A 27,955-nucleotide genomic window follows, 5' to 3' on the forward strand; every position below is an offset into this window, starting at 1 on the left:
TCTTCGCACTGGGCATTGCATAAATACTTGCAACACGTGACATGTATGTGTGCAAGCAACCATCATAATTAGACAGAAAGAGAGAAATTTAAATAGAACTAAAAGATTAATGACATTTGAAAAGAAAAATAAGCAGCTATGGGCTGAAAGAAAACGAAAGTCAGATTTGTTTGTGTGGAGTCACTTCATTCATTCAGGTAGCGTGATGCCAAGTCAAGTAAATCTTCTCTATATATCCCCAAATCACAAATCTGGAATTTAGCATGTTTGGCCCCATTTAATGGTAAGAATTAGAAGAACCCTGAGCAAGAGCAACGGAGGAGGAGTATTTATGTTCCCAGGGCTGTTTTCTGTTGATTGTTATCAAATATGCTCTGATGAACGCTTCTCACAAAAAATGCATCAGCAGATTTGTTAATCTATTGATTGCAACCAAATGCACCCAAACTATTCACACATGACGTAATCCTTTTGCTGTTTTAGGAAATAAAGACAACACATGCTGTACAGAGTAGACAGAAACAACAACAGTGAAATAGAATGATTATTTCAGATCAATAGAGTCAAAATAAATGGATTCACTGGACCTTTGGGGAGAAGTTACGGACATTTTACAGCTTCTTTAGCTTTAATAGCAGGTAATCAATCCCCAGTATTTCTCCAGGGAGGATTTTGTGCCTTCTGTGCAAGTGCTCTCAGTTACACTCAGCTAAGAGGGGTTGTGGCAAGATAAATGTAGAGGATTTCCTGCGTGGCAGAAAAACATAAGCACTTCAAATGAGCAGGTAAACGCCCTCAGATCACCAAAAACAGTGGATCATTGAGGGCAAACATGGCTTGAATGATTGTTTTTACGCCCCTATTCTGCCAAAATCTCACACCTGCGTGTTTCAGTGGTGTAATTACGCAGTTTATACACTCAACAGACTCTGTATCAGTCTGGATGGAATATGGAAACACCAGTTAAACCTGAGGTGAACCTTTGCCGGGACCAGGCTAGTCTGAAAGATACGATTTCCCTGCTATTCGCTTATGCTTGTTTCAACTTGCGAGTTTCCAGAAAGAAAGAAAGAAAGAAAGAAAGAAAGAAAGAAATTTGTTAAACAAGCATGGATTACCTGGTGATGTTCTGCGTGAAATACCCTGCAGGTGCGATGTCTGGTTATTAATCGTCATGTGACTTCAGCTGTGCTACTTTAACCAAGCAGACTTTTCCCAGGTGGTTTGACCAAAGAAAATAAACTGTGTCATCACATCCTTAGATGAGTCCCTGGAGTCGTGTGCCATACTGCTGTTACTCGGATCAAATCACTGTTTTAGTTGTAGTACTGTTTTTTTTTTTTTTGGCTCTTACAAGAAAATTTTCTCTTTTCATAAATTATTAAAAACAAATCTGCTAGATATATTTTGATGTCATTCTGTTGGGTATGTTTCTTTATTTCTATGTACATAAAATATATATATTTGTGTTTTTTTTAGAGAAAGGAAACATCCTTTCCTCTGAAGCGTCTGTGAAGTGACGTCCATTTCTGATAACTTGATCAGCTGGATCAGCTGTCAGTCGGCTCAAACAGATTTAGAGACTTTTGATCAAGTTTGTGTGTGCAGCACACATGTGCACTGTGCTGATACTAATAAAGACTATTATTATTTAAGGCAGCATGTTTTCTCTCTGTGGCTGTTACAAAGGCACATGAAGAACTACCTGCATTCTGCCTGTATACTGTGTCCTGCTCAGAGGCACAGGATCAGTTCTGTTGGTATCAACTTTATATTATTTTAGTTTTTGCTTCTGTATTAATTAATATTCTGATTGTGAATTCATTGTTGAATAACCGAGAATATGATCATGGTGTATTTTAAACATTGGAAATGGTTTATTAGGCTAAATGTTTCAGGGGATATTGATTAATTGATTAATTCAAAGCAGACTCTCAGGAATTATCAGCCTCACATGTGATTGAATGGAAGTGATGATAAATGATGTAAAAAGTGTTTCTTGCTGACAGACAGACTCTCCGACTTTCTCAGATTTTAATTGTCTCCATAATAGAACTTATTGGGGAAATAACAGATCATGAAAAGAAAAATCTTATTAATAAATGAAGAAAGTTGTTTGTGGTCCTTTTGTTGTTCAGACCTACAATGAACACAGATTTTCAACTAGACGCTGAATCAGAAAACAAATCTAATAACACTTGGAGTGAAACACTTGAGTATAATCTGTTATCTGCCTTCACTCCAATCAATAACTGATATCCAATAGCCACAGCCTAGAGCAAGAAGCCAGGAAAAGTCAAATTAGAGACTTGTGAAGTATGCGCTATGCGAGGTAAATTATCAGGGTGTAACCAGAGTAGACAAAACTTGTACCATTCTAAAACACCAGCGATGTAAAACGTGACCACCGTGTATGTTGTTCCAAGTGGAAACAAGATTCCAAACCGCAGCAGTTGTTGATCACTACGAGTCTGCAATCAACTGCAGTAAATAATTTGTCCAGTAGTATGTGACATTAGCTGCAGACACACACACGAGCGTAAAAAATAACAAAGATTCCGTCTTCGACTTCTTCTTTCTAGAGAGCCCGCTGACATTTGCAGCTCATCTGGACAATGTGGTGGAGATAATTAAGGTGCTGAAGAACGGAGGAGCTCACCTGGACTTCAGAGCCAAAGATGGCATGACTGCCCTCCACAAAGCTGCACGCTCCAAAAACCTGGTTACACTCACGGTAAAGCAACCCGCTCTCCTCCGTTTTGGTCTTCACACCTGCTCACATGTGCATTGCTGGATTTGTTGAAGTATAAATCACAATGCAAGTCTGACAAATTCCAGATCATGCTTAGTGATCTCTTTGCAGCATAAGCAACATCAGATTTTGATGCATGCAGACCTGTCACTGAGGTGATAAAGGGATGATGCTTCTGACTGCTCTAGTAAAGTGACGGCTAAAGACGAGAGAGCTTTTCTGTCAGCCCTTCCTGAGGAGCTAAGACAAGCAAAATCTGTTTCTCTTTTAAATCTATCTTAAAGCGCTTTTTTATGTGTGTACTTTTCTTTGTGCGGTTGTCTTTTTTTTATGTTCAATTATCATTTTAAACTTTCATCGTTTTAATATTTTAATCAGTTGTACTTTGTCTTTTGTGATGGATAAAAGCACTCTGTACCATTTGTTTTAATTATTGTTATGATAATTCACACATACCCTTGTCTCTCCTCAGACGCTGCTGGAGTTAGGAGCTTCACCAGACTACAAGGACAGCCGTGGTTTGACTCCTCTGTATCACAGCGTGGTCGTGGGAGGAGACCCGGGCTGCTGCGAGCTCCTGCTGAACCACCATGCTGTCGTCTGCTGCCAGGACGAGAACGGCTGGCATGAAGTTCACCAGGTAAACACGCACACACATGCGCACGAGCGCAGAGGTATTGTTTTTTGGGTTGTTTATTTGCAACAGCTTGTATTGGGAAAGCATTACTAAAGCACACAGCCTTCCCCGGCTGTGGGCGACTGTCTTGGCTCCTGTTACCCGTTGAAGTAGATAAAGCCATTTAAGGAGAGCCACCCTGCAGCAGTGATAAACTGTGTGTGTGTGTGTGTGTGTGTTCTATCTCTCCCTGTCGAGTTGCAAAATCTCCGCCTTCCCCCATCTGTCCCATTTCAGACACCATAGCAATCAGCTGTCAGGCAGGACAGTGAACATCAGGATGGCTGCTGCTAGTTCGGAGTTCAAGGATGTGTTTATTCATTCATAAAATCCTGGAAAACCTTCTCATCCAACACTAGTTTACACAACAATAAAGAAAAACCCCTACTATAACCATAAAATAAAGCTAAAACTTCCTCAGTCTCTCAGCTCTTCTAGATAAAATCAGTTTTACTTGTTTTCCCACCGCCTCCATTAAGAATTCATGTTACACACTAAAAATATATTATGTGTCAGTTTGTCAAGCAAGAAGGCTAGAGTCTACAGCCATGCTAGAGGCTCTGTGAGGCACAGCGGTGACCTAATGCTAAAGTTAGCCTGCTAACGTGCTCACAATGACGGTGCTAACAAGCTGATGCCAAACATGTAGAATGGTCCCCATAATCACCATCTTAATTTAGTGCTAACATTTTCTAATTAGCACTAAGCATAACGTTCATCTTTGGATGATGATGTCATTAGATTTGCAGGTATTTGGTTCCAAACCAAAGTTTTGGACGAAATCGAATGGATTTTCTCAGATTCAGAGAAATCCTCTCTGCCATCACAAATCGGTCATACAAACACGTCTCTACCTAGAAGTCCTTCTAGGTATGAGGTGTTGTTTTACAACACCGACTGATATCTGGAAAAATAAAACGTTAGATATTACACATTTGACTATAATATTAATATATATATATATATATATATATATATATATATATACAATATTATTGCAACAAGAAAATAGATCTTGAAAGTAAAATGTTTTGCCTGGCTGTGCAAATGCTTTTGTAACACAACCCAGTTCCATTGCTTAGAATACTTATAACATGTGTTATGGAACTTTTTTTTTTTTAACCTGCTCCGATTGATAAGCAGCCATTTGGGTTATTGTCATTCATTCGTTCACAAACCTCCCAATCTCTGAAATAAGCTGCAGTGTAAATGGGTCATTTCAAAATGATCCCCTCTTGCACTCAACAGCTAACTTGGCATCTGTCTCCACAACCACTCATTAAAGTCATTTACAGAGGAAATTGGTTCATAAAAGCAATGACTTCCTGCTCAGCCTCAGTTTGTAATTGTCTTTTACACTCTGCCTTGATTGAATTCAATTGTACATTTGTTTAAGTTTTCCCTCGCACTCTTCTACCCTTCCATCTTTGATGACTGGGTTCAAACTGAGGGTACTTCTCATCTTGACATCATCTCCTTTGCAGCACACTGACATCTAGTGTTAAAGGCCTCTTACTGCAACTACTAACCAGTGAAGGTGTTAAAGGCTTTATTTGACTGTGTGTGTGTGTCTCTCTCTCTGCAGGCTTGTCGTCATGGTCATGTGCAGCACCTGGAGCATCTGCTGTTCTATGGAGCAGACATGGGGGCCCAGAATGCCTCGGGAAACACTGCTCTACACATCTGTGCCCTATACAACCAGGTGAGCGGGGGCGCTGTGATTCTGTACTTGATGTGTGTGTAATGTGAAAAGAGAGCACACACCACTATTAGATTGACCTGGCACTATTTTAAGATGGTTTAGCCAAATCTGTTGTAAAAATCAGGAGAAATGTGGAACAACAAGCTGTAAAGGGAAAGGTATGACGATTAAATAAAACTTTTATTCAGACATACTGTAAACTACTGACTAAATCAAAGTGGACATCTTTCTTAAAACGAAAATGCACAGCTGATATAAAAAGGCCCCTCCAGGCTTTCAGACTTTAACCTTTCCTGAGCTTTCTAACCTTCACATTGATCTTTTTTCAAATGTAATTTCTTTTCCTGTGAATAATTTTATTCCAACATATGATTTTCAGTATTTCCATTAGAATAATTTTAATGTATTTGTTGGTTTTGTATTGAAATTGATTATTTTCTATGTGTTTTTGTGGTTTTGTTATCATGTAGAGCCTTTTGTATGCTGCTGTCTTGGCCAGATCATAGACATGGGGCGGCAATATGTTGGGGCTCAACAGCGCGGTATGCAGCATTTTTCATCAATGAAGTAATTTGGAGTGTCTGTCACCTCACTGCACAGCGAGCCGCTAACAGCAGCTTTATGGTCTGAGCAAGCTAGCTGCTGCGTGCTAGTCAACAACATTGCCAAGCAAACTCCTTTTTGTAGTTTGACCGTGTCTTTTTCAGACGTAGCTATATCATCATATATCACCGCAGCAACACGCCAGTGCGGAGCAGAATGGGCGCTGTGGTAACCTTATAACAAAATTTCCACAGAAAACATCGTGAAACACGGCTGCAGGCTTCCGACACACTACGCTCCTTAGTGAGCTTCAAATGAGGCTTACTGTTCAGTTTCTCTGGACTGTCCCTCAGGGTCACAACGTTAGCCCTACGTCCGAGCCTGCTAGCCACATTAGCCGCGCATTATGCTAAGGCCGAGTTAGCTAACCTTTAAAATAAACAGTAAAACAACACAAAACACGGCAACACTTACAGCTTCAGAGTTTTTAGTCGTGTCACGTACAGCCCACGGCGATCCATCCTTCTCGTTAAGGTTGTGGAACTATTGAAGCACTCGTTTATTAATTTAACACGTCCTGAAGTGTACAGTATGAACATTGCGGTTGTTGCGGTGCTTGCCAGCCTCCGCGGTAGGCTTGACCAATATTATATATTGGTATCGGTATTTCAATTTTGCGGTTATGGCGACAGCCCTACATAGATGTCAACGGGTCTTACCTGGTTAAATATATGAGTTAGATAAAAATGAAAAAAAGAGTTTGGGCTCTGAATGTAATAAAGAAGACATTCAACAGGCAGCAGATGACGGTGTTGCCAGTCCTTTTGGATACTGAAACGATTTTTAAGGAAAACAGACATAAGACTGTTACATTTGGGCAACATGCAAAAGTCGAGTATTGGCTGAACACGGTCAGTCATGTGTTGTATTAGCCGACAGGTACCACACCTATTGGATATTACAGAACTGACTGGACGACCTTAAATGCTCCATGCTCACCTTTACTCTCCATGCTGCCGCGTGTTTGCTGCTCTTACTGCAGCGACTCCACCTCTTTCAGTTCTGCTCTGTTTGTACACACCCTGCAGGGTCTTTCTTCTCTTTTCCCACTGTCCTTGCATGTTATGTATCCTGATAATGTATTTGACACTCTAATGCAGGGATCCTGCAGAATTCCCAGTGGTCTGTCTACCTCTAATTGCAAGTTACATTTGAACTATGTGATCGTTTCCTGACGGAGCCTCAGTTAATAGCTAAATAGCTATTCGATGTTGATGTGGAAAATAAACGTCTGTAATATGGCTCAATCTTATATGTGAATTTATATGAAATCGTTTTCTGTTATAAACATAAAAATGTTTTTTACGTTTTTTACATACATTTTTATTTCTGATTTGTTTCTCAACCCAACATTTATTGTTCATAGAAGCCCCATAAGCTTCAACCATATAGCCTCCTCGTGGTACTACTTGTGGTACTACTCGTGGTACTACTTGTGGTACTACTTGGGGTACTTGGGCTAAATTACTAGATCTGCTAGATCGCCTCAGCCACAAAACGTTTTTTTTTGGAAAGGATCCCTACAGGGAGAGACCTTTTGATAAAAAGTAACTAAAGTCTTTTGTCACCCAGTGCGGCTGTGAGGCTAAAAGCTGTGTTTTAATAGTTTCTGGGCATCAATGGAGCATCAGGCTGTGAGACACACACAGGACTTGTTGGTATTCATTGGTAGTTTGGGTATTTTCATGGGATTTGTTGGCAATAAAAAAAAAATCACCAGATCCTTAAAAGTTCAGCGTCTAAGTTATAGTGGCATCTAGTCGTGAGGGTTGCAAATTGCCAGCAACTGCTCACTCACCGCTCACCCCTCCCTTTTCATGCACTCAGGAGAAGCTACAGTGGCCGACACGCTCTGTCGGCTCTTGTGCTAAATAATATGCGTCGTCCTCCATTTGTCCAAATTTCTCTTCTCTTCTTACTTCTAACAAACCAGACTGCTACTAATACTACTACCACATGGCGACCTCCACGTTAGAGGAGCGGCAGTGTAGATAGAAATGTCTAAGCTAATAAAAACATTATTACGGATCATTATGTAAGGTCTTTATACACCACTGAAGACATAGTTATGGATCTTACATTGCATTTCTGTCAATAGATCCTCCTAAATATTACACACTGAACTTTAAGTCAGATCATTCCAAAAGCCATCATTTAAGTCAACAAAACATTTCAGGCTTTGGATGCATAGATAATTTCTTGTTGGTAGGATCAATTCATGGTTGGTTTTGGCGTTTTATTTTTAGTTGATGATAATAGAAATATATAGAATTTATATCATTTAAAGCTGGATGAATCATTGAAGATGGTAATGGTTGCTCCATCTGTGAAACAGAGGGTGGTCATGTAACCTGGATTATTCTGATATTAGGCTGTTATACTGTACGTCTGTAATAAATATGCGCGAGTTCTCCCTCCTCCTTGATAGATGGAGTACTCTGAGAAGATTACAGTGCAGAATGTTGCATAAAAACTTCTGGCGAGAACAGGTGTACATAATAAAGTCCTCTATACTTCCACTGTCATCTTTCTCCATCAGTGATCTACACTCACTAACACAACATGAACTGCACAAGAAAAATCCATTTAAGCCTGAAGTTTCCATGGTGTCCAAGCTGCATCATCCTGGCTTATCGTCAGCATCACGGACATTAGCGAGATGACCTTTCTTATATTTCATCCCTGTCTCTCCAGTCCTTACATTTCTTTTGTTGCTCTGCTTGTAATTATATTCCAAAAGCTAAAACGGCCCTGCTTTAATTCATTGCTCTGACGGATGTCACACATTTCCATTTTGAAGCTTCATTATAAATGTAGCTTCTATAGAAAAAAATATGTCGTGGGATTTCTGCACAACATCCATGAGTAAAAATAACACCACTCATGCATGGCTTAAAATAAAATGTCTAAATGTCTAATCGCAGCAATATTTGTAATGCCAACAACACTGTACAGTTTATGGTTGTCTATCAGTATCTGTGTGAGGCGGTTTTTCAACTCTCAATAGCTTATTGTGGATCTAAAAAAAGTATTTATATTCATGTGTGTGTGCACAGTACATGCGTGGTTGAGCACTTTGTGGGCGATTTGTGCAGTAGATTCAAACCCCTCAGCACTCTCCATCTCTCTGTTCTTCTCTCTCTCTCTCTCTCTCTCTCACTCCCTCTTTCTCTTTGAGTGGAGCAATAGATACACACTTAACAGCGAGTGAAGCTCCATTCCTGATATAGGTAGTAGATGTTCTGTTGTTCTTTTTCTCCTTTCCCTGTGTCAGTGCTGGGATGTTTAGACATTCAGCCACACTGCTGCATCACTTCCTGCTGTACTGACATCTTTTGGGAAATTCTGCTAATGTCACTGGAAGCTAATCAACCTTTTTCCTCAACAAAGTAGGAGAATTAAAGGATTACAGTGTTGCTTTACACATTTTCTGAGCTTTATTTAAATATTTTTGTTCCTCTTTCTGCCCCCAGGATAACTGTGCCAGAGTGCTGCTTGTTCGTGGAGCTGACAAAGAAGTGAAGAACTACAACAGCCAGAGTCCATTTCAGGTAGAGTAATAAAAAAACAAAACAGTCTTGTTCACTGCCATTTGCTTGTAGAGGCTATTATGGGAGATCGATTTCAGCTTTCAGCGTAAAGAAAACATTTTTAGTAGCAGCACATTTTCTTCATCTCATTTGTTACCATAGCAACTGTGCAAAATGGTCAAGGTCAGTTGCAACCAGGGATTGCAAATGTCTTTCTGGCCATTATTAGATTTGTTTCAGTTAAACTGTATTTCGAGGAGAACCAAAAGTGAGCATCAAACCTCAACAGCGTCTGCTTAGCTTGTCTCTGACCGGGTGTCTTTACACACTCAAAACACACTGTGTCATCTGCAAACTGTCAACTTTGAGGAACACAGAAAAAACAGCTGTAGCTGCAATTTTCAGTTCATCCAACTTGTTTCTGGAAGTGTTTTTTTTTTTATAAAGGAGAGCTTGTAGGAAGTGTGTGTAATCCTTTAATTAACTCAAGATTTTAATGTGACAGATTAAAGCAAACCATAATGCTATTATACGTTATTGTACACTTCATGCAATTTCAGACGCACAATTATACTGGAAGTGCTAAAGTTTGAGTGTGCGTTCATAATTATTTGAGCTGGTATTACATGTATGCTTATGATAAGAGTCGATGAGACAGAACTTCATCCCAAGGGAAATCATGATAATAATTCATATTTGAAAGCATGTGTACTTGTATGTTTGTGTTGGTAATGGTTGAAGTGTGTATGCTTCAGCAGCACATCCATCCCAGGGAACAAACCCCAGAAGCAGTGAAAGCTGCATAGCTCAAATGATTGACTCATAACCTACGCCTGAGTTACAAAAGAGCCTTATTCAGGCGGGCGTTTATGAAAGGCAGTCCCACAGGGTCCTCGACTGTCATCCACAGCCACTTCAGTGGAGCGCTTCATTAGCTAGAGCGCTTCATAAAGGGAGTGAGCCCGGGCCGAATGGAGATCACGTCAGGGTGTTAGTCAGCGTTTGAACTGCGTGTTAGGTTTGCAGTCGTGGCCTAGATTTAGCTCTCCGTGTTGATGTTACGTGCAGGGTGGCAGGTGGTGCAGCGGTTAGGACTGTAACCTCACGGGCAAGACGGTTCTGGGTTCTGTTCTTTCTGTGTGGAGCACGTTGGGCCTGCGTGGGTTCTCTCCAGGTGCTCTTGTTTCCTCCCTCAAGTTAATTGGCGACTGAGTGAGGTTCTCATAAACATCACTTACACTGTAGATTTAAGTCTACATTACAAACTCTTTGCTGATGTTGTTTGGTACTGTTTTGTTGTTTTATAGTAGAGGTGGATGACAAATTAGCATAAATTCAGATAAATAATTTTACATGTACTCTCTTATCCCTGTATTTAATGTGGTTTTGATCATGTTTGGGAAATGATGGTTACATGAGGTTATTCCATTGGATACATGATCACAACAGTATTCAGGTTTCTGACCACTGATACATTTACTCGTTTAGCTGATGCTTTTATCCAAAGCAACTTATTGCTATATACACTCACCTGCCACTTTATTATGTACACCTGTTCAATTGCTTGTTAACACAAATAGCTAATCAGGAACTCACGTGACAGCAACTCAATGCATTTAGGCATGTAGACGTGGTCAAGACGACTTGCTGAAGTTCAAGCCGAGCATCAGAACGGGGAAGAAAGGGGATTTAAGAGACTTTGAATGTGGCATGGTTGTTGGTGCCAGACGGGCTGGTCTGAGGATTTCAGAAACTGCTGATTTACTTGAATTTTCACCACAACCATCTCTACGACGAAAATGCCTTGTTGATGTCAGAGGAGAATGGGCAGACTGGTTCCAGATGACAGAAAGGCAACAGTCACTCAAATAACCACTCATTACAACCAAGGCATGCAGAATACCATCTCTGAACGCACAACACGTCCAACCTCGAAGCAGAAGACCACAGCGGGGGCCACTCCTGTCAGCTGAGAACAGCAAACTACCATTCACCAAAACTGGACAACAGAAGATTGGAAAAACGTTGCCTGGTCTGATGAGTCTCCATTTCAGCTGCGACCTCCAGATGGTCGGGTCAGAATGTGGCGTAAACAACATGAAAGCATGGATCCATCCTGCCTCGTATCGACGGTTCAGGCTGCTGGTGCTGGTGTGGTGGTGTGGGGGATATTTTCTCGGCACACTTTGGGCCCCTTAGTACCAACTGAGCATCGTTCAAACGCGACAGCCTCCCTGAGTCTTGCTGACCACGTCCATCCCTTTATGACCACAGCGTACCATCTTCTGATGGCTGCTTCCAGAAGGACAATGCACCGTGTCACAGAGCTCAAACCATCTCAAACTGGTTTCTTGAACATGACAATGAGTTCACTGAAGTCCAATGGCCTCCACAGTCACCAGATCTCTATCCAGCAGAGCCCCTTTAGGATGAGGTGGGACGGGAGATTCTCATCATGGATGTGCAGCCGACAAATCTGCAGCAGCTGCGTGATGCTATCATGTCAGTATGGACCAAAGTCTCTGAGGAAGGTTTCCAACTCCTTGTTGAAAGTATGCCACGAAGAATTAAGGCAGTTTTTGATGGCAAAAGGGGGTCCAACCCAGTACTAGCAAGGTGTACCTAAATAAAGTGGCCAGTGAGTGTATGTCATTAAGTTTCTTGCTCCCACTTTAATCCAGGTCTCGCACACCAAAGGCATGTGTTACCCACCATTGTTGCACTGCAAAATGCATGAAATGTGAGAAATTCAACCTGGCATGTCCAGTTTGAGTAAACGTTTTAGTTTGAAGGCTTATTGTGCACCAAAACACTGCACAGAGTAACTTTTCTAACAAATCCATGTCAATAATTGTCAATATTTTTTTTACTGTGGTAGAATGGTAGAAAGACAGCGTTCACATTACAAAGTAATCTACCAGCAGTGCTTCCATGTATTCGATTGGGCAAGATGACAATCATCATATGAGAATCATGTGGCCTCCAGATCTCAAACCAACTGAACACCCACGATGTGAGCGACGTGTTAGACAGCGCTCTCCACCAAACACCAAATGTGGGAATATGTTTTCTAAGGATGGTGTCCATCCCTCCACTGGAGCTCAGGGAATTAGAGAATCTCTGACAAGGAGGGTTGAAGCTATTCTGGAGGTTCATTGATGCCTTATTAAGACACTTTTTGTTGGTTTCCCCTTTTATTAGTCACCCACTCAATTTGGCAAATGCGTTACATACCGTGTAGAATAATCAATTTATGCTCATTGCAGTAAGTCTTAGTCCACTTGTGCAGAACATTACAGTACACTAGTATAGCACTACCAGGATAATATAATCTTATTATAGTTATACTAAAAAAAGCAAGTATTACTGCTCTTTTTAATCTGTTCAACAGTTACAGGAAATGGTTTAACTCCTTCAGAATTACAGTGCAAGGGATGCTTTCTACAGCCAACATTTTGTCCAAGCTTTCAACAAACAGACAGGGAGAAATCTGTTGTAAAAGAGACAAACAGCAGTTCTTCTACTGACAGTACCCTCAACATCAGAACAACAAGCAGCCACTAGACACGCTGTGGACGCTCACTTGTTTTCGAGTGGAAAAACTCGCTCTTCTGCTCTTACTATCTTTATCTCTGTTGCACTCTCCACCTACACATGGAGCCAAGAGCTGAATCCAACAAGTTTATGCCTGTTTTCTGAGTGGCCTGCATTCTTGGAAATGTAGGAATCAGTAGCTGAAGTAGATGAAAGAAGAACAGATTGGTGCATCAAAACAAACTACAAATTACAACATGTAAACTACACAACACATGTTCACCCAAACATTCCACCTATGTGTTATTCTTGAACATGTGATTCCAAAACCACCGGCTCTAATCTTCTACTACAACATCTTCCACTCTCCTACTTTCAGGTTCTTCACCAGATTTTGGAACCTGGCTGCAGGAATTTATCATTCAGGCACAAGAGCATTATTTAGGTCCAACGCTGTTGCTGTGAGATAAGGTCTGGCTCACAGTTGGCGTTCCAGTTCACCCTAGAAGCGTTGGATTGGGTTGTGGTCATGACTCCACGCAGGGCAGTCACTAGAAAAGTCATTTCTTTACAAAGCTGGCTCTGTGCGCGGGGGCATTGTGATGTTGAAACAGGAAAGAGACAAACACAAAACAAAGTACATCACTGTATGTTTTAGCATTAAGATTTCCCTTTCCTAAACTAGGAGACCCACACTTAAAGTATAAAGGCCATGAAGTGTTTTAGCCAGGTTCTTTTGTGCTTTTTGGACGAGTCATTGTCTAACTGAGTAGCCTCCAAAGCAGCAGGAAGGATAAATATGTGTTGTTCTAAATAACATCATGCTAGTTGTTGTTTACTAGATAGCCAAACATTTATGGAAAACCATGTCCACATACTTTTGTCATTTCATCTTTGCTAGTGATGCAGGTGGGAGCAATTGCAGTAGGTTCTCATTAAGGTTTTGCTAATGATTAGTCCCTCTTTATACAGTATATTTGTGGCTCTTTATTTGTGCATGTAGTTTTACCAAGTCTTATAATCTCCAGAGAGAGGGGGCACTCTGTATGCTTGTCAATTCAACAGAGGAAACTGCCTGAAAACACCATTATTAGGAGCCAACAACTGGAAAGTGCAAATGCTAATAAACAGCGATTGCCACAGCTGAATGAAGCACGCTTATGTTGTGCCGCTGCGTGTGCTCCTAATTAGGGCACTGTGTGGGAGTGTGGCCATGCCATTTGATAATATCATGTGTCAGTTCACTGTCTGACTGTGTGTGTGTGTGTGTGTGTGTGTCACAGCTTAGCCTGATAACCATTGTTGCATACAACAAAAGGAAAAGAATTTGAGCTGAAGCACTGAAAACTCCCATCATCCTCTCGGAGTGCCCGGTTCTTCAGATAGAGAGAGGGCTTTCAAAGAGATAAAAATTCACTTTTCTTTATTTAACAATCCCCTTCAATAATTTCCCACATCCTCTCCGCTTCCTTTAACGTGTCTTTGCTCTTTTTGTCTCCTCAAACAGTATTTGCACCTTTCCAGTGTAACCTCTGTGCTGTTTTAATCCTCTCTGCAATACCTAATTTCATTTACCTTTCTTCCTTTCACTCATGTTCATCTCCATGTTCTTTATATCTCTTCTGTACTTTCGTCTATGCCATTCTTCTAATCTAATTCTTTTCTCCACTCCACTTTTCCACTTCCTTCCTCCCCCATTATATCCTGCCCTCTTTGCCCCCACACTGTCTCTTGATGTACCCGTCGCCTTTGGCACATACTGTAAGTCAGACATGATTTCTCCCTCTGCTTCTCTTGTGACATGTGGTGAATTACAGCCACCAGTGACATGTGATACTATAGTATAGTAGGCCAAGGTATTGTCAGAGTACTCAAATATCCATATCAAATAATTCCAGAGGCTGCTGTCATTCTGCCAAAGCACAACTACACTATGTAGACAAAAGTACTGGGACACCCCTGGCCCAACACGCGAAGGGATGTTTTTTCATGATGTGGTCTTTGTTAAGGGGAATCTTAATAGTTCTTCCAACAATTTGTGTTTGGCCTTTCAATGTGAGAATACCAACTTGCACAAAGCAGCTCCATAAAGAAATGTTTTTTGCAGTTTGGTGTGGAGGAACATGACTGGCCAGCTCAGATCCCTGACCTCAAACATGTCGAACGCCTTTGGGATCAGCTCGAACGAAGCCAGGCCCTCTCGTCCAATATCAGTGTCTGACCTCACAAATGCTCTTCTGGATGAATGGGGAACAGTTCCCACAGACAAACTCCGAAATCTTCCAAGAAGAGTGGAAGCTGTTATAGCTGCAGAGGTGCGACCAACTCTATATTTATGGAGATATATAATGTGTAGGTGTCCCAGCACTTTTGTCTATATAGTGTACTTCTGCAAATACTAACATAATACTAAAGTAACATTTCTACCTGGTTCAGCTTAAACCCCCAACAAACAGCTAAGTTTTGGTGCCATAGTAGCAATTGCAGCCCAAGAGATGCTATCAGAGAGATCCACTCTCCACCGCCAAGTCCTAATCCCTCAGCTGCTTTAAACAGTATTTTTTTATGGATTAATTGGTTTTGTGTAATCTGAAAGGGTTGGCTGCAGTAGCTCATTATTTTGGTTTTACATCGCGTTGCCCTTATTGTTAATTCTCAGTGCTCTTAGAAAGCCACTGGACGCTACCTGTCCAGCAAGGATTTTCCTCAAAGGCTGGTCAAAGCCAAAACTCAGCTGAAAGGAGAATGAATATCAGACGTACATTAATCAGGTGAATAACTAATGTTGCTACTAATAGCTTTCAAATTAACAATATCTTAACACCTTTAGCCTATAATGTAATAATATGTCAGTGTTGTGTTTACAACTTGTTGCATAGCATTTACTGTCCAAGCAGTCTGGCATGATAATGCAGTAATCATCATGGAAAGTCTGAAAGTGCCTATCGCTTGTTATTACAAATGGATGACATGAGCCCACAGATTTTAAAATATGTTGATGTCTGTAAAGGAAAGCAGCATCCTGTGCAGACACAGACTGATGAAGACCTACCTTACTACAGTCAAAATGTCGTCAAATCCTAACATTCACATTGCTCCTGCTCCCATAAGCAAGTGAGCGGGAAGTTTGTTGGGGTGTTTTTTTGTATATGTTTGAAAATGATGTGTTGTGTCTTTATCTTAAAAGGTCTGTGGAGAAAGTCTTGAATATCTACCTCTCATAACCTCTCATGGAAACATAGCAAATAAAATTGATCTAATCTCTTGTAGGTGCACTTTTCTACAACTTTACTTATTGTGGCTCAAATGAATCCAGCCAATCTGACTCAATGGGCATCATGAAGGATAATGTAACGATAAAACAAACCCTAATCCCCTGTTACTGGAGTTTGATTAGCTTGTAAAGTTTGTACTTGATGAGTAATGCACCGTATTTTAATTGCAACACTCAGCTCTTTTTCCTCGGCTGGGACCGCTGGCTCTGTTCTCCTTCCTGTCTTGTCTTGTGCGTCCTCTGTCCCCCTTCTTGGATTTTGATCTGGCAGACTTGTCGCCGCAGCTGATGTTCCACTTGGCTGCAAGCGCCTCACAACGCTGCTCCACCTCCTTCCCACCCCCTCTACTTTTGTGTTATACACAACCATTAGTCTCCATGACAACCAGGGCAGAACAGGAAAAGAATGATGGGGGGGCGGTGACGGTGGTGGGCGGTGGAATGATAATGACGGAGAAACTGGGATTTGTCACCTGGTTTCATATCACATTACCTTATCAATTCAAATGAAACTCAAGTGTGTGTTGAGTAAGTGCCCTCTGCGGCCCTCTGCGGCCCTCTGCGGCCCTCTGTAACATCTGCCATGGATCAACTTGCACAAAAACCATCTCCTCCGTAGCTTCCTTAACTCTGGTTTCTCTAAGCGCCGTGATTGGAGTACAAGTGGGCCACAGCAAAATCAGCGCAGAGAGGCGATAAAAAATCCAGAGATCTAATTTGATGGTGATGAGCATGAACTACTGCTGAAATGCTTGATTAAAATCACCCAAAGGTCTATGCTTCAGTGAACCCCTTATTCCAGCAGCACCGTGACTGGCAGTCGCCTCCTGTCCACTGCTGCTTAGTAAGAGATGCTCTCAAGTTCCCCCAGAGGCAAATGCAGAGGCTTTTACTGTGCTTGTTGTTGTAGTAAAGGAATTCTTACTATTTTGATCAGTCAGACATGTTAAAATATACTCCCGAGAATATAGATAGACGATGTTCTACTCTGTTGAAGTAAAGTGAACTGACATACATCCATCAGTTGGACAAGTAGTCCTGACATAAATAGGGTTTAAAGTCATACCCATGGAACACTAACAAAACAAAAAGCATCACTAAGTTTGCCATCTCCAGTGAAGGCTGCCCTCTTTGGACTAATCACTAACAAAGAAACATTTCTTTCCATTCTTGGGCCAATCAGTGTCTTTTAAAACACCAGGCTCATCGTTCCCCTAATTTTATAATAAACCAATCAGCATCATCTGAGATTTTGCGTGAACTACTGCCAATTTTAAGCAGCATTAATCACTGTTTTTGATTCTTTAAAGTGTCAGTAGTAAAAAGATAACTTTTTGTCATATTTGCTGAAACTGTCACAATATTCTGACTGTAGTACATGGGACAAAATCAGGTTCCTCTGGCTCCCCCTACTTCTCCTAATTCAATTTGCCAGACTACCACCACTCCTGATGAAAACAACCAATCAGAGCCAGGATCACACGCTGTGCAGTGGGGAATAACTTTTGAGGGGGGACAGTGGTGTACTAGCCTCTGATCCTGCTGTTAGACGTTGTCGCAGCTGCCTCTGAAGCCTGGGGCGCTCTGCCGTCGGATGGGCGGGGCTAAGCGAGAGGGACCGGGGTCCTGGTGAGATTCTCGCCATGGAGATTGAGTCCTACGCGGGACGAGGCTTCCAAGGCAATCGCCTCCTTATTGTGGGTCGGGTGGGAGGGGCTCAGCGGAGCGATACGAGCAGGGGAAAGATACGCAGAAGGTTTTGCACTGCACTTATTTTTATATTAAAGGAGCACTTCACCAAAGCCTGCATTGCAAGATGTGGACATTAAACAGTGGGCAGCGTCTTATGATGATTGCTGCAATATAGAAACTGTAGGATCCAGTGTTTTAGGTGTTTGACCCTTACTGTACATCTTGACCTCTCTCCATTGTACCATTCTTGTTTAACATTTTTCTCCCAACTTTATGGAGAAAAATATGAATACTAAGTCATTGGAGTTACCCCGTTTTAACATTTAACGTCATTACTGCTCAGTTCATTTATGAGATCTGAAACCTTTTGACGTTTTGCCATCAGCTCATTAGTATCCTGGATAATGTGATGGATGGGGCTGGTCCATAGTCTCTCCTCTGATTTCAGTCAATAAAAAGAGGGCATTCTGACTTGGCGATGGCCAGTAAACATTGATTGAGATGAGGTTACCTATAATCTTAACCACTGTCAGTGAAATGTTGTTAAAACAACAGTCTCATATAACCCTGACATCTAAAAAATAAAAACTCAACCTTTTAGGGAAAGTAAAGTCAAAAGATAGACTAAAAATCTGCCGTTTTATTCAGTGTGCGTCTTAAAAGTTTAGGGACGGTTGATAGTGTTGAAAGGCCAATTGCTTCAAACATCTTAGAAGTAAGTAAGTATTAGTTCAGTTCTTAGGGCCACTTCGTCCTGATATGTTCCTCGATCCCATCCCTTAAGCCTGCACTGGGATCGCAGTTCCTCTTGGAGAGTAGCCTGTCATAGATTTGTCACACATCGCATCATACACTGGGAGATCCTCGGAGTGAGTGGGAGATCGAGCCTGTATTCATCGTGAAAGATACGTCCCCTCCTCCATCTCCCTCACAGGAAGCATCACATTTGCGACCATGAAAAAGCCCGACATTAAATGTATTGACTCCCAGTGTAGTTCAAAGGAAGCTTTTTTTATTTCAGGGGAGAAAAAAATCTGGAATATATTGTATATTAATGCAGCTTGTTGAAAAATTCAAGAGGATCCAAAGTGGTGGAAAACATCTTCGTTAGCCAGTCCCAAGTGCTTTTTCTCAGAAATGCTGTGTTTTTATTTATACGAAGAAAAGGTCAACTGTGGAGGGATGGGGCAGAGGATTACTACTCAAGCCAACTCTGCTTTTAATAATACACCAGCTCTCCTTCACTCTTCTCCAGCTCTCTCTTCCTGAATATTTGTTCTCCAGGAATCAGAGCAGGCATGCTTATATAATGCTGCTGGGTTTCCCTTGAGGTTTGTGTGTGTGAGATCCTGTTGAGGCCCTGTAACACCCCAGGAGCCCTGCGCCTGCAGAACGACTGTAAGCAGCAACATGACAACAGGCAGCACGATCTGGGTCACTGGCAGTGAAACAACCTCTGCAGCCAGGAGGAAATCTCTTTACTGCCCCCTGGTGGACACATGCAGATCATACTGCTTTGTGTGATGTTTATCACAGTTTATTACCAAACCAATGTACAACAGTCAGACATAAGTAAAATACAACTACATATTCAAAGTAGATACAAGATACCAGAAATTACCATGAAACATACTGATTACTGCTTTCAAAGAATCCTTTAATGAGATAATTTACACACAAAATCGTGGGTACAGGCGGAAGATTTTCATTTTGGTGTATGAAAATTCTTAAACTTGGAAATTGTAAAATAATCCTAACTCAGGGTCTACTTCTAGGATATATAATACACTGAAGACTGTAAGTGGGCCTTGTAATAAACTAGTAAGTGGACACTGCATATAATCAAAATAATCTTAATCCTCTTTGGGATTGGAGGATTGCAGTCAAAGTAAACAACAATGTTTGCAATTTGATTTTGGTTGTTTGTTAGCAGTTAGATTATATAATGTAGACACAGTGAATTTTCTATACAGCCGAGAGTGACTGAGCGTGTGTCACAGATAGAAATTATTAAAACATGCAGCCTTACACTGAAGTGACCAGAATAACGCAGAACCTCTGTAATAAAACAATAATTCAGACAGGCATTGATTCAACTCTTTGTCAAATGTTGTGCCCGCAGTTTGTGTTGTACATAGCTAAAAGTATATTGATTTAAACCAACGGCTCTCTGGACCTCACTGCTAAACAGATTTTGAACGATATAATTGGAGAGTTGTCAGAATCACCCTGTCAAATGAGTCCTCTGCAATATGGTAAATCCTCTTTGGCTGGTGACCCCTTGAAATGAAGCAAAGTCTGTGTAAGTCCTAATTTCAGGTTAAGAGTTTTCCTTCGCCGACTTGGTTATTTAAAGGTTTCTGTATTTTTAAACCTGGGTATTTCGTAATAATAATACTAATAGTAATACCTATTAGGAGATTAAGGAGTTATGAAATCCGTGCAGTAGATTGCTTGAGCCACTAACTGACTGCGGTTCAAATAATGAAGTGAGGGGGAAAAGTCTATTTATCAGGCCAGTTATTAGTTTCCAGAATTTCCCAAGGAAAAAAAAAACCATTGGAGAGAGTCAGGAAAATTAGTTTTGACAAATTTGTGTGAGACAGAAATGAGAGAAATGTGTCCCCCCAGGTTGGGAATCACTGTCATTTTGGTACAGCCTTAAAAACAAAGCTTTGTAGTTCTTTAATGATAAAATCAGGTAGTGCATATGTTAAAAGAATAATATTTTGTTTTTATTTTTGTCTTGATTTTACCAAAGAATAATAAAAGAGGATCATTGCTGCACTCGCCGGTCTGTCTGTAAGCAGCAGAACGCTGTTCAACGCTCTCCTTTTCACAGAAGCATGTGCACGCTGTGTGCCCGCCATCGAGTCATGTGTGAATCTTGTCTTAGAACACGTGTGTCATAGATTACTAGATTCCTGGCTAAAGATGATTAAAGCTATGAGCTCATTGACTGTTCAAAGGGGAGGAAAGCACTCAGAATGTGTTTGGTAAAATCTTACACTTACAAGTCAGGCATCACCTGTTTTTCCTGATGAGGTATTCTGCAGGAGAGCTTTCTCACAGACAGAGAGCTCCGCTTAATTATTAGTATTTTTATTTGAATGATCAACAATAAAAATGTGTGCTGTTTTAAAGTGTCCTTAAAGATAAATTGTGTTGTGTGTCTCTCTGCTTCTCCCTCCTCTCTGTCCATCTATTTCTTTCTGCAGGTCGCCATTATTGCTGGAAACTTTGAGCTCGCTGAACTCATCAAGAACCACAAAGAGACAGATATAGGTAAGTAGCAAAGCAGCAGCTCCTCTTTTCTTCTCCTCCATCTATCCCTCACCTATTCTCCAGCCACGCAGCGCGTATTCCTGAATCTCCTTCGGGATACATTTCAAATCCCCTCCGTGGTTTGATCCAGCTAAATGACTTTACGGTATAATCCCCCTGACAGAATTACAGAGCGATGCCAAAAGGAGGAAAGTTTGTGTTTACACCAGGACCGACCTGGGCCGATTAGACCAGGAGAAATGATCAGTGCCTCAGTCAGGGAGAGATTTTATTTAGTGGGAATCGATCGGTCGGGATCCAGAGCTGTTGACTGATCTGTGTGTTTCTGCGTGTAAGGAAGATGAATTTCATTACTCTTTCAGTGATTGTGATTGTTTTTTATACAACAAAATGCTCAGTTTCAGGCGTGCTGAGGAGACTTAAGGAAAAACATTCAAAGTTTCTTGTGTGTTCCAGCCTAGATTAAGGGTTTGGAAATTAGACAACTCGTACTTGACCTCTTTTGATTACAGCCGTGACCCTGGTCTGTTGAATTCTTTAAGTATTTGCAGTTAAACTATAAACTCTTTGAGTCTTTGGATTTAGTGACACTGAGCCAAATGAATAGAGCCGTTACATCACCGGGCGGTGGGGTTGTTTTACTGTTTTCTTTTGTATGCACTCCTGTTACAAAATAAATTGCAGTGATATTGGCATCTGAAATGGTTCACTGCTGAGGCTTTGTGCGTTAAAACTTTGCATAGATGGTTAAGGTTCAGTGTGGATTCAAGTGGCTGCATTCCCAGATAACAAATATCAGGCTGTATTTTGGCCACTGCTTGACAAAGGGTTAATTGTGTTAAAGAGGCAAGATGGTGCCTGTGTGTGTGTGTATATACTGTATGAGAGTTATTTCACTCTGCATCTGTGTGTGTGAGAGGAACGAGAGGGAGGTGAGAAGACGAGAAAGATTTCTCACGAACATACAAAGATGAACATTTTTGGAACAAATTCCATGTTTGTTTTTTTTTCCGTCTTGCTATTTATTACCTTCGTTGCTTAGTCGCCACTTATTAGTTCTGGAGAGGCAGATTGGTGACGGCAACAGACTCAGCTCCAAGTTAACACCCGATAGAATGAAACAACTACAAATCATTTACAGCTTCACTATACATTTAAAATCAGCCACTTCCCTGTACGCTGCTCACAGCTGCTGCGTCGTCGTTGTCCAGTCGCTTTAGACGTTAAATATAGACAAAAAAATGACTCCAGTCAACTGAAATGAACGCAGAGCCTTACTCGGATACTGACCGTGGCCTTTAGAGTAGTTTGTGTTGCACAGAGATAGCCCTGGGATTACAGGCCTCAGAGAAAATGAGAAAAGATGAACAAACAAATGAATATATAAAGGAGGACAGGGATAGATTGAGGGGGAGATGAATGAAGAGAGAGAAATCTAATCTAATCTAAAGATGTAATCCTGCAGTTGTTGCCTTCTCTCATGGACACGACCCAGCAGCGGGCTGCCTCACACGGCGGCGACCTGGTGATGGGCTAAATGGGACAGGATTACCCCCAAAAAGCCTTGTTGCTGTCCACATCTGCCACACCCCCCACCTCTCCCTTCTCCCTCCCTTCGCACATTTTCCAGCTATGAGTAGCAGCCGGGATTAGCTAAAGGTGATCAGGTAGTCAGTCGGTCATCGTCCCCTCGTGTTTGGACATCTCTGTTCTGTCTCTGTCCTCGGTGAGCTGTTGGTACTGTGGATTTGGGGATGGGACATCTTTACTTCTGGATTTTGGATTGGCCACCATGGGTTCAGTCTGCTGCAAAGGTGAGTGGCCCCACCCCACTCCTCCCACCCACTGCCCTGTATTCCCATCAAACCTGTACCGCAGTTCCTTTCACACCGCCTCTCACATACTTGCCCAGCCCACCCCTTCTCGCCGGAACAGCTTGTGTCTTGTTGAGCCCGTCACTGGCGATATGCAGCTTTAGTGTGTTTTAGTTTGATCGTGGACTGACTGTGTGTGTGTGAAGTAGTCTAAACACCATAAGCCCTGTGGCTTTGAAAGTTTCTCTTGCTTACACTGCCCAGATGATGTAACCGTTCAGCCACGCAAATCTTCCATTTCATTACATCATTGTTTTTGAACCCCCAGAGGCCCTGAAATGGTTAAATTCATACTGTGTGGTTAACATGTTAAGTGCAGTTTTATTTTGAAACGTGGACCTTTAAACCAAAGTAGCAATTGAAATTAAATAATGGAATTAAGGCTTCCTGCATTTAATTTTTTCCGTCTCACGTAACAGATACATTTTACATTTTCTGAAATGCAATCCACACCAAATCAGACCCTCCATAGGCAGCTGTTGTCTTAGGTGAGAGGATGAAATGCTGGACCAAAGTAACACTTTCAGCAATTTTCTCCAAGCCCATACAAGACAAGTTGTGGTTATTGTTTCACGTGTCATTGTCATGATCGTTTGACAGATTAGTCAGTACTTTACATCTTGAAGTAAATGGGCTGCCTTAATAAAGCGTTTTTATTGAAAGCACTTTACAATTTTCCTCCTATCCACCCGTTCACAGCGAGGTACCATGCAGTGCTGGCCTAACCGTGGGGAGAGGTCAGGGTTCATGTCTTGCTCAAGGCTCCTGTGAACAGGAGGAGCTCGAGACTGAACTGCTCTACCCGCCGAGCTACAGATTCCCCCATGATGACTGATCGATGCCCACAGTTCACCTGGGAGCTTCCTGTGTACTTCTCATATGCCTCCTTGACAATATAGTCATCCATTGAATTTCTCATGTTCAATCCGTTTGATCTCCTGCTGTCCTCTCAGGTGCTGCTGACAGGACAGACAACTCACAGTTGGTCTCATGTCTGATGGGAACACTTAAGACTAATTAAAACTAGGGCTGAAAGTCGTTGATTAGTCAATCAACAGAAAATGAATAAACAACTATCTATTAAATGTTTATAAAGTGAAATGCCAAGTATCTGCTAAGTATTACAACACAAACTCACGGCCCAACAAACGCACACGTGTGCATTTACAGCTGAGGACCGCAGCTTGCTCTCGATAGCCTTCAACAATCAGTCAGGATTTCAGTAAAATGCCAAAGTTGCTGTTCTCTTGTCTGTGGTCCGCTGGCAGAACTCCGGCTGCCTTCTGATCAGATGCAGTTGTGCTGCTGCGTTGGCGACATCAGTTTGGTTTTACGGTGGACGGACGGTAACGTTACAGAGTTGTTGTTTTCTTGATCTTGAAATAATCCCAGACTTTGGACACTTTCTTCTTCGTCCCTGGCTTTTTTCTCTGTCTTCCTCCGTTTGGCAAACAGCGCCATCATAATCACGTCCTGTTCACACAGCGTAACTGCGAAGTGCGACAGTAATAGATGTCTGTGCGAAACAGTGTGCTGTATAGTTATATGGATTAAACGAAGCATCAATGCAAAGAATTTTAGTAATCGATTTAATTAATTTAATTGTATTAAAGAAGCACAATGGATTTAGCCAGCAAATGCTTACAGAATATTTTCTTAGCAGTTCCCGTGTCTCGTGTGTGTGGGCTGGAATATAAACATCAATGTGCAAGAACACAAGGTGTTTGATCGCAGATGCCCGCAGTTGTGACCATCAACAGCTCTGCCCACAGGGCGAAATTTTCAAATCAAACATTCAGATCTTGTTTTCAATCAACAGAAGGTGCAAGGAATGATCTGTCTGTCACATCTGACTGGACAGCATGTAGGAATATTAGATTTCAGTGACAACCACAGTGTTGGTGCCTGATAAATGCAGGTTAACTGCATGACATGGACCAGTGCTGCACGTTGTTATTATTATTATTATTATCCTAATTTGGTGGTTATTAGTTATTTTGAGACTTGAAAGCTCTTAATCCATCAGCCAGTTTCATCTGCTTGCTCCGAGTTTACTCAGGGATGGCTAATCTTCAGTTTCAAGAGCTTGAATTCAGTAAATTATTGTGTATCAGTGGGGCATTCACTTTCATTCATAATTTCCAGATGGACGCCTGATGTTCTTCACGTTAGAGTGTGTGTGTGTGTGTGTGTGTGTGTGTGTGTGTGTGTGTGTGTGTGTCCTATATACTGTAGTAAATAGTTAAAAGTTCAGAGGGCTGTGCATGGACACGGGTTACTGTCCATGCACAGCCGTGTACTGCAGGTGAGTAGGTTGTTTCACCGTAGATAAACCCCCGACCGGCAGGTATCCACTTCCACATTGAAAACAGAGTTAATCAATCACGTGAATTATTTTTAATGTTATAATTATTGGTAGTGGCACTAGTGATTAGTCTGACTGATACTGGACTTTTGAGGTCAATGTCTGGATTTGCGAGTAACATATCTAATAATATATTGTACAGTATTTTCTTTTCATAAACTCATAACAGGTAATTTGGCAAGGACCCCTTTGAATTCATTTTTTGAATAGTTATGATAAGAATGGAAGCCAAAAATAAATAGATGAAAACGTAATACTATTGAAAGTCTAAATTACGGGATACTAAATCAAAACTAAGAGATACAAAATGATTGATTTCTTTTGGAAGGTGCACTATATATATATAATATATATATATATATATATATATATATATATATATATATATATATATATATATATATTATATATATATATATATATATATATATTATATATATATATATATTATATATATATATATATATATATATATATATATATATATGGCAGAGGTCACACTCCTCTGGAGCAACTAGGGGTTAAGTGTCTTGGTCCGGGAGCGAAGGAATTAAACCGGGGTCTCTCACACCAAAGGCATGTGTCTTACCTACTGTGCCATCACCACCGCCTTCAGAGTTCAGGGAGGTTTTTCCTTTAACTTGTCACTCACCTGTATTCTGACACTTATATCTCATGATTGTTTTGTGTATTTGTTTATTAGAATATAGCACAGCACAGTATGGATTTACCCCATAAATATATATATAAAACAATAAGCAAAACATTTATGCACGCAGTTCTCTTTAACACCCTTGTCTTTTGCATTAATTCATAACACATTTTCATTTTTAGAGACAGACTTTCACTGGCAGCTGTAAAGACAATAATACACGATTCTCTGCCACAGCAGCGCCGAGCCACAAGAAAACAATGGAAACAAAACAAGCATTTAACCAACTAATGCGGCACAGTGTGTTCATTCCAAAGTATGCTTCTAAAAATTTTATTTAGTATATTTACAATTGTCTCTTTCTCTGCTGCGCACACACACACACACACACACACACACACACACACACACACACACACACACACACAGTATAACGAGTGTGGTGAGCATGTGTGTCTCTTCATACAGCAGTAAGCCTGTGTAAGAATGACTGACAGATGGGCGTATTAGACCACCCGCTGGCACAGTGTGATAATGTGTTTGAGTATGTACTCACCAAATACACACTTTTATACTTGCACACACACAAACCATATACACAATCACATGCACGTGAGGCATTCACACGCACACCTTAACCATTTTCACACTCATCAATTCCCAGTTTGCAGCAGGATTTTCAGATTTGCTTCTGCGTTTTTTCTTAAAGCTGGAGTCCATTCTATACTGCACCTGAACACAAGCCAATCCCTGCAAGAGCCCTGAAAAATGACTTTAAAAATCCTTCCAAAAACCCAGACCTGGCTGACATACAGCCTACCACATCTACCTGTCAGCTGGTGAGAAGTCATGCAGGGCAGAAGGCACTGCATGACTGTATGTTTATGCATCAGGACTTCTTTTTATATACACACAGTGAGGTAGTGGTGAAAAAGACTGCAGGCAAACCGTAACCCCCACATAAATAAATAAAAATAAAATAACATGTTTTCTCTTAAAATATCCCACAGTATATATGCATATCTGGAATCAGCTTGATGCCTCCTAATAAGATTGATTGTCCATGTTCTTTGACATATGACTTCATGTCTATTGAGACCCAAAGTGTTTAATAGAAAATAAATGAATGAATGAAGACATTATGAAATAAATCATATGAATAATTGTGAAATAGTCTGTTAAATCTTTAAAACTCAATTCATTGTTATAAAATGCTATTTGTTCTTTTCACAATTACTTTATTGCTGATTTCTGCTCATTTTTATTTATGCATTTCCACAGAATATATTCATAAAAACTTTTTATGAACCAAACAAAAAATGTTCCCAGGGAAAACATTTGTGTACCCTCAGCTGAAAGCTGGAGTTGAGATTTAAGTTTAAAAAAAGCTTAAACATACAGTAAAAAGGATTTTTTTTGTGTAGTATTATTGAAACCTGTGAGGCGGGCTTTGTTCTTTCTATAGGTGACTCTTAATGTCAGTGATTATTGCACCCTGGTCAGCACAGCAGACTGGCAGAAGTTCCTGCTCGACACAGCTGTGGAGGAAACGATCGAAACTGTCACCTCTGCCTGCAGGAGATGAACTCTCTGCAGTAAACACTTGGAGGGGGGGGTCAGGCAGCTAATCAGGAAAACATTTGGCATTTACATCCACATGCATACACAAAGTTCCCCTCTCGTTTTCTTCTGCAACTATTGAAATGTTTTGGGGAATTTCCCCCTCCACCTCCTCAACTCTCAAGCTGATTTTGTGATTGGTTTTGGCAGGAGCTGCTGTAGCTGAGGTCTGTCCAAGTAGTCCTTTTTGCACGTGGCTCCAGTCTGCAATACTGCCGTGTGTTGCAGATAGTGGGGCTGTAAATGTGAGAAGAGCATCCATACAGAAACAACAGAGGCAGCCATATATAAACTTTATTTAATCAGGTAACCTCGTGAATTCACACAAACGTTTTATCAAAGGCTGCAAATTGAAGATTTATATCATCAGCAGAAATGACTAAATAAACCTTTTTA

At 41.0% G+C, this 27,955-nt stretch overlaps 1 protein-coding gene across 4 annotated transcripts in view; it reads left to right on the top strand.

Moving 5' to 3' along the window:
• LOC119890328 (SH3 and multiple ankyrin repeat domains protein 2-like) overlaps positions 1 to 27,955 on the top strand; it is a 236,178-nt gene that overhangs the window by 81,237 nt on the left and 126,986 nt on the right. For all 4 annotated transcript variants that reach the window (XM_038701540.1, XM_038701541.1, XM_038701543.1 and 1 more), the window contains 5 exons: positions 2,583 to 2,734; positions 3,225 to 3,392; positions 5,014 to 5,130; positions 9,207 to 9,284; positions 20,982 to 21,048. In XM_038701540.1, coding sequence (XP_038557468.1) covers positions 2,583 to 2,734; positions 3,225 to 3,392; positions 5,014 to 5,130; positions 9,207 to 9,284; positions 20,982 to 21,048 — 582 coding nt within the window. The remainder of the gene's footprint in view (positions 1 to 2,582; positions 2,735 to 3,224; positions 3,393 to 5,013; positions 5,131 to 9,206; positions 9,285 to 20,981; positions 21,049 to 27,955) is intronic.

Source organism: Micropterus salmoides, unplaced genomic scaffold (assembly GCF_014851395.1).
Source record: "Micropterus salmoides isolate LMB-PRFRI ecotype aquatic unplaced genomic scaffold, ASM1485139v1 Ms_hic_scaffold_6, whole genome shotgun sequence".
Classification (NCBI taxonomy): domain Eukaryota; kingdom Metazoa; phylum Chordata; class Actinopteri; order Centrarchiformes; family Centrarchidae; genus Micropterus; species Micropterus salmoides.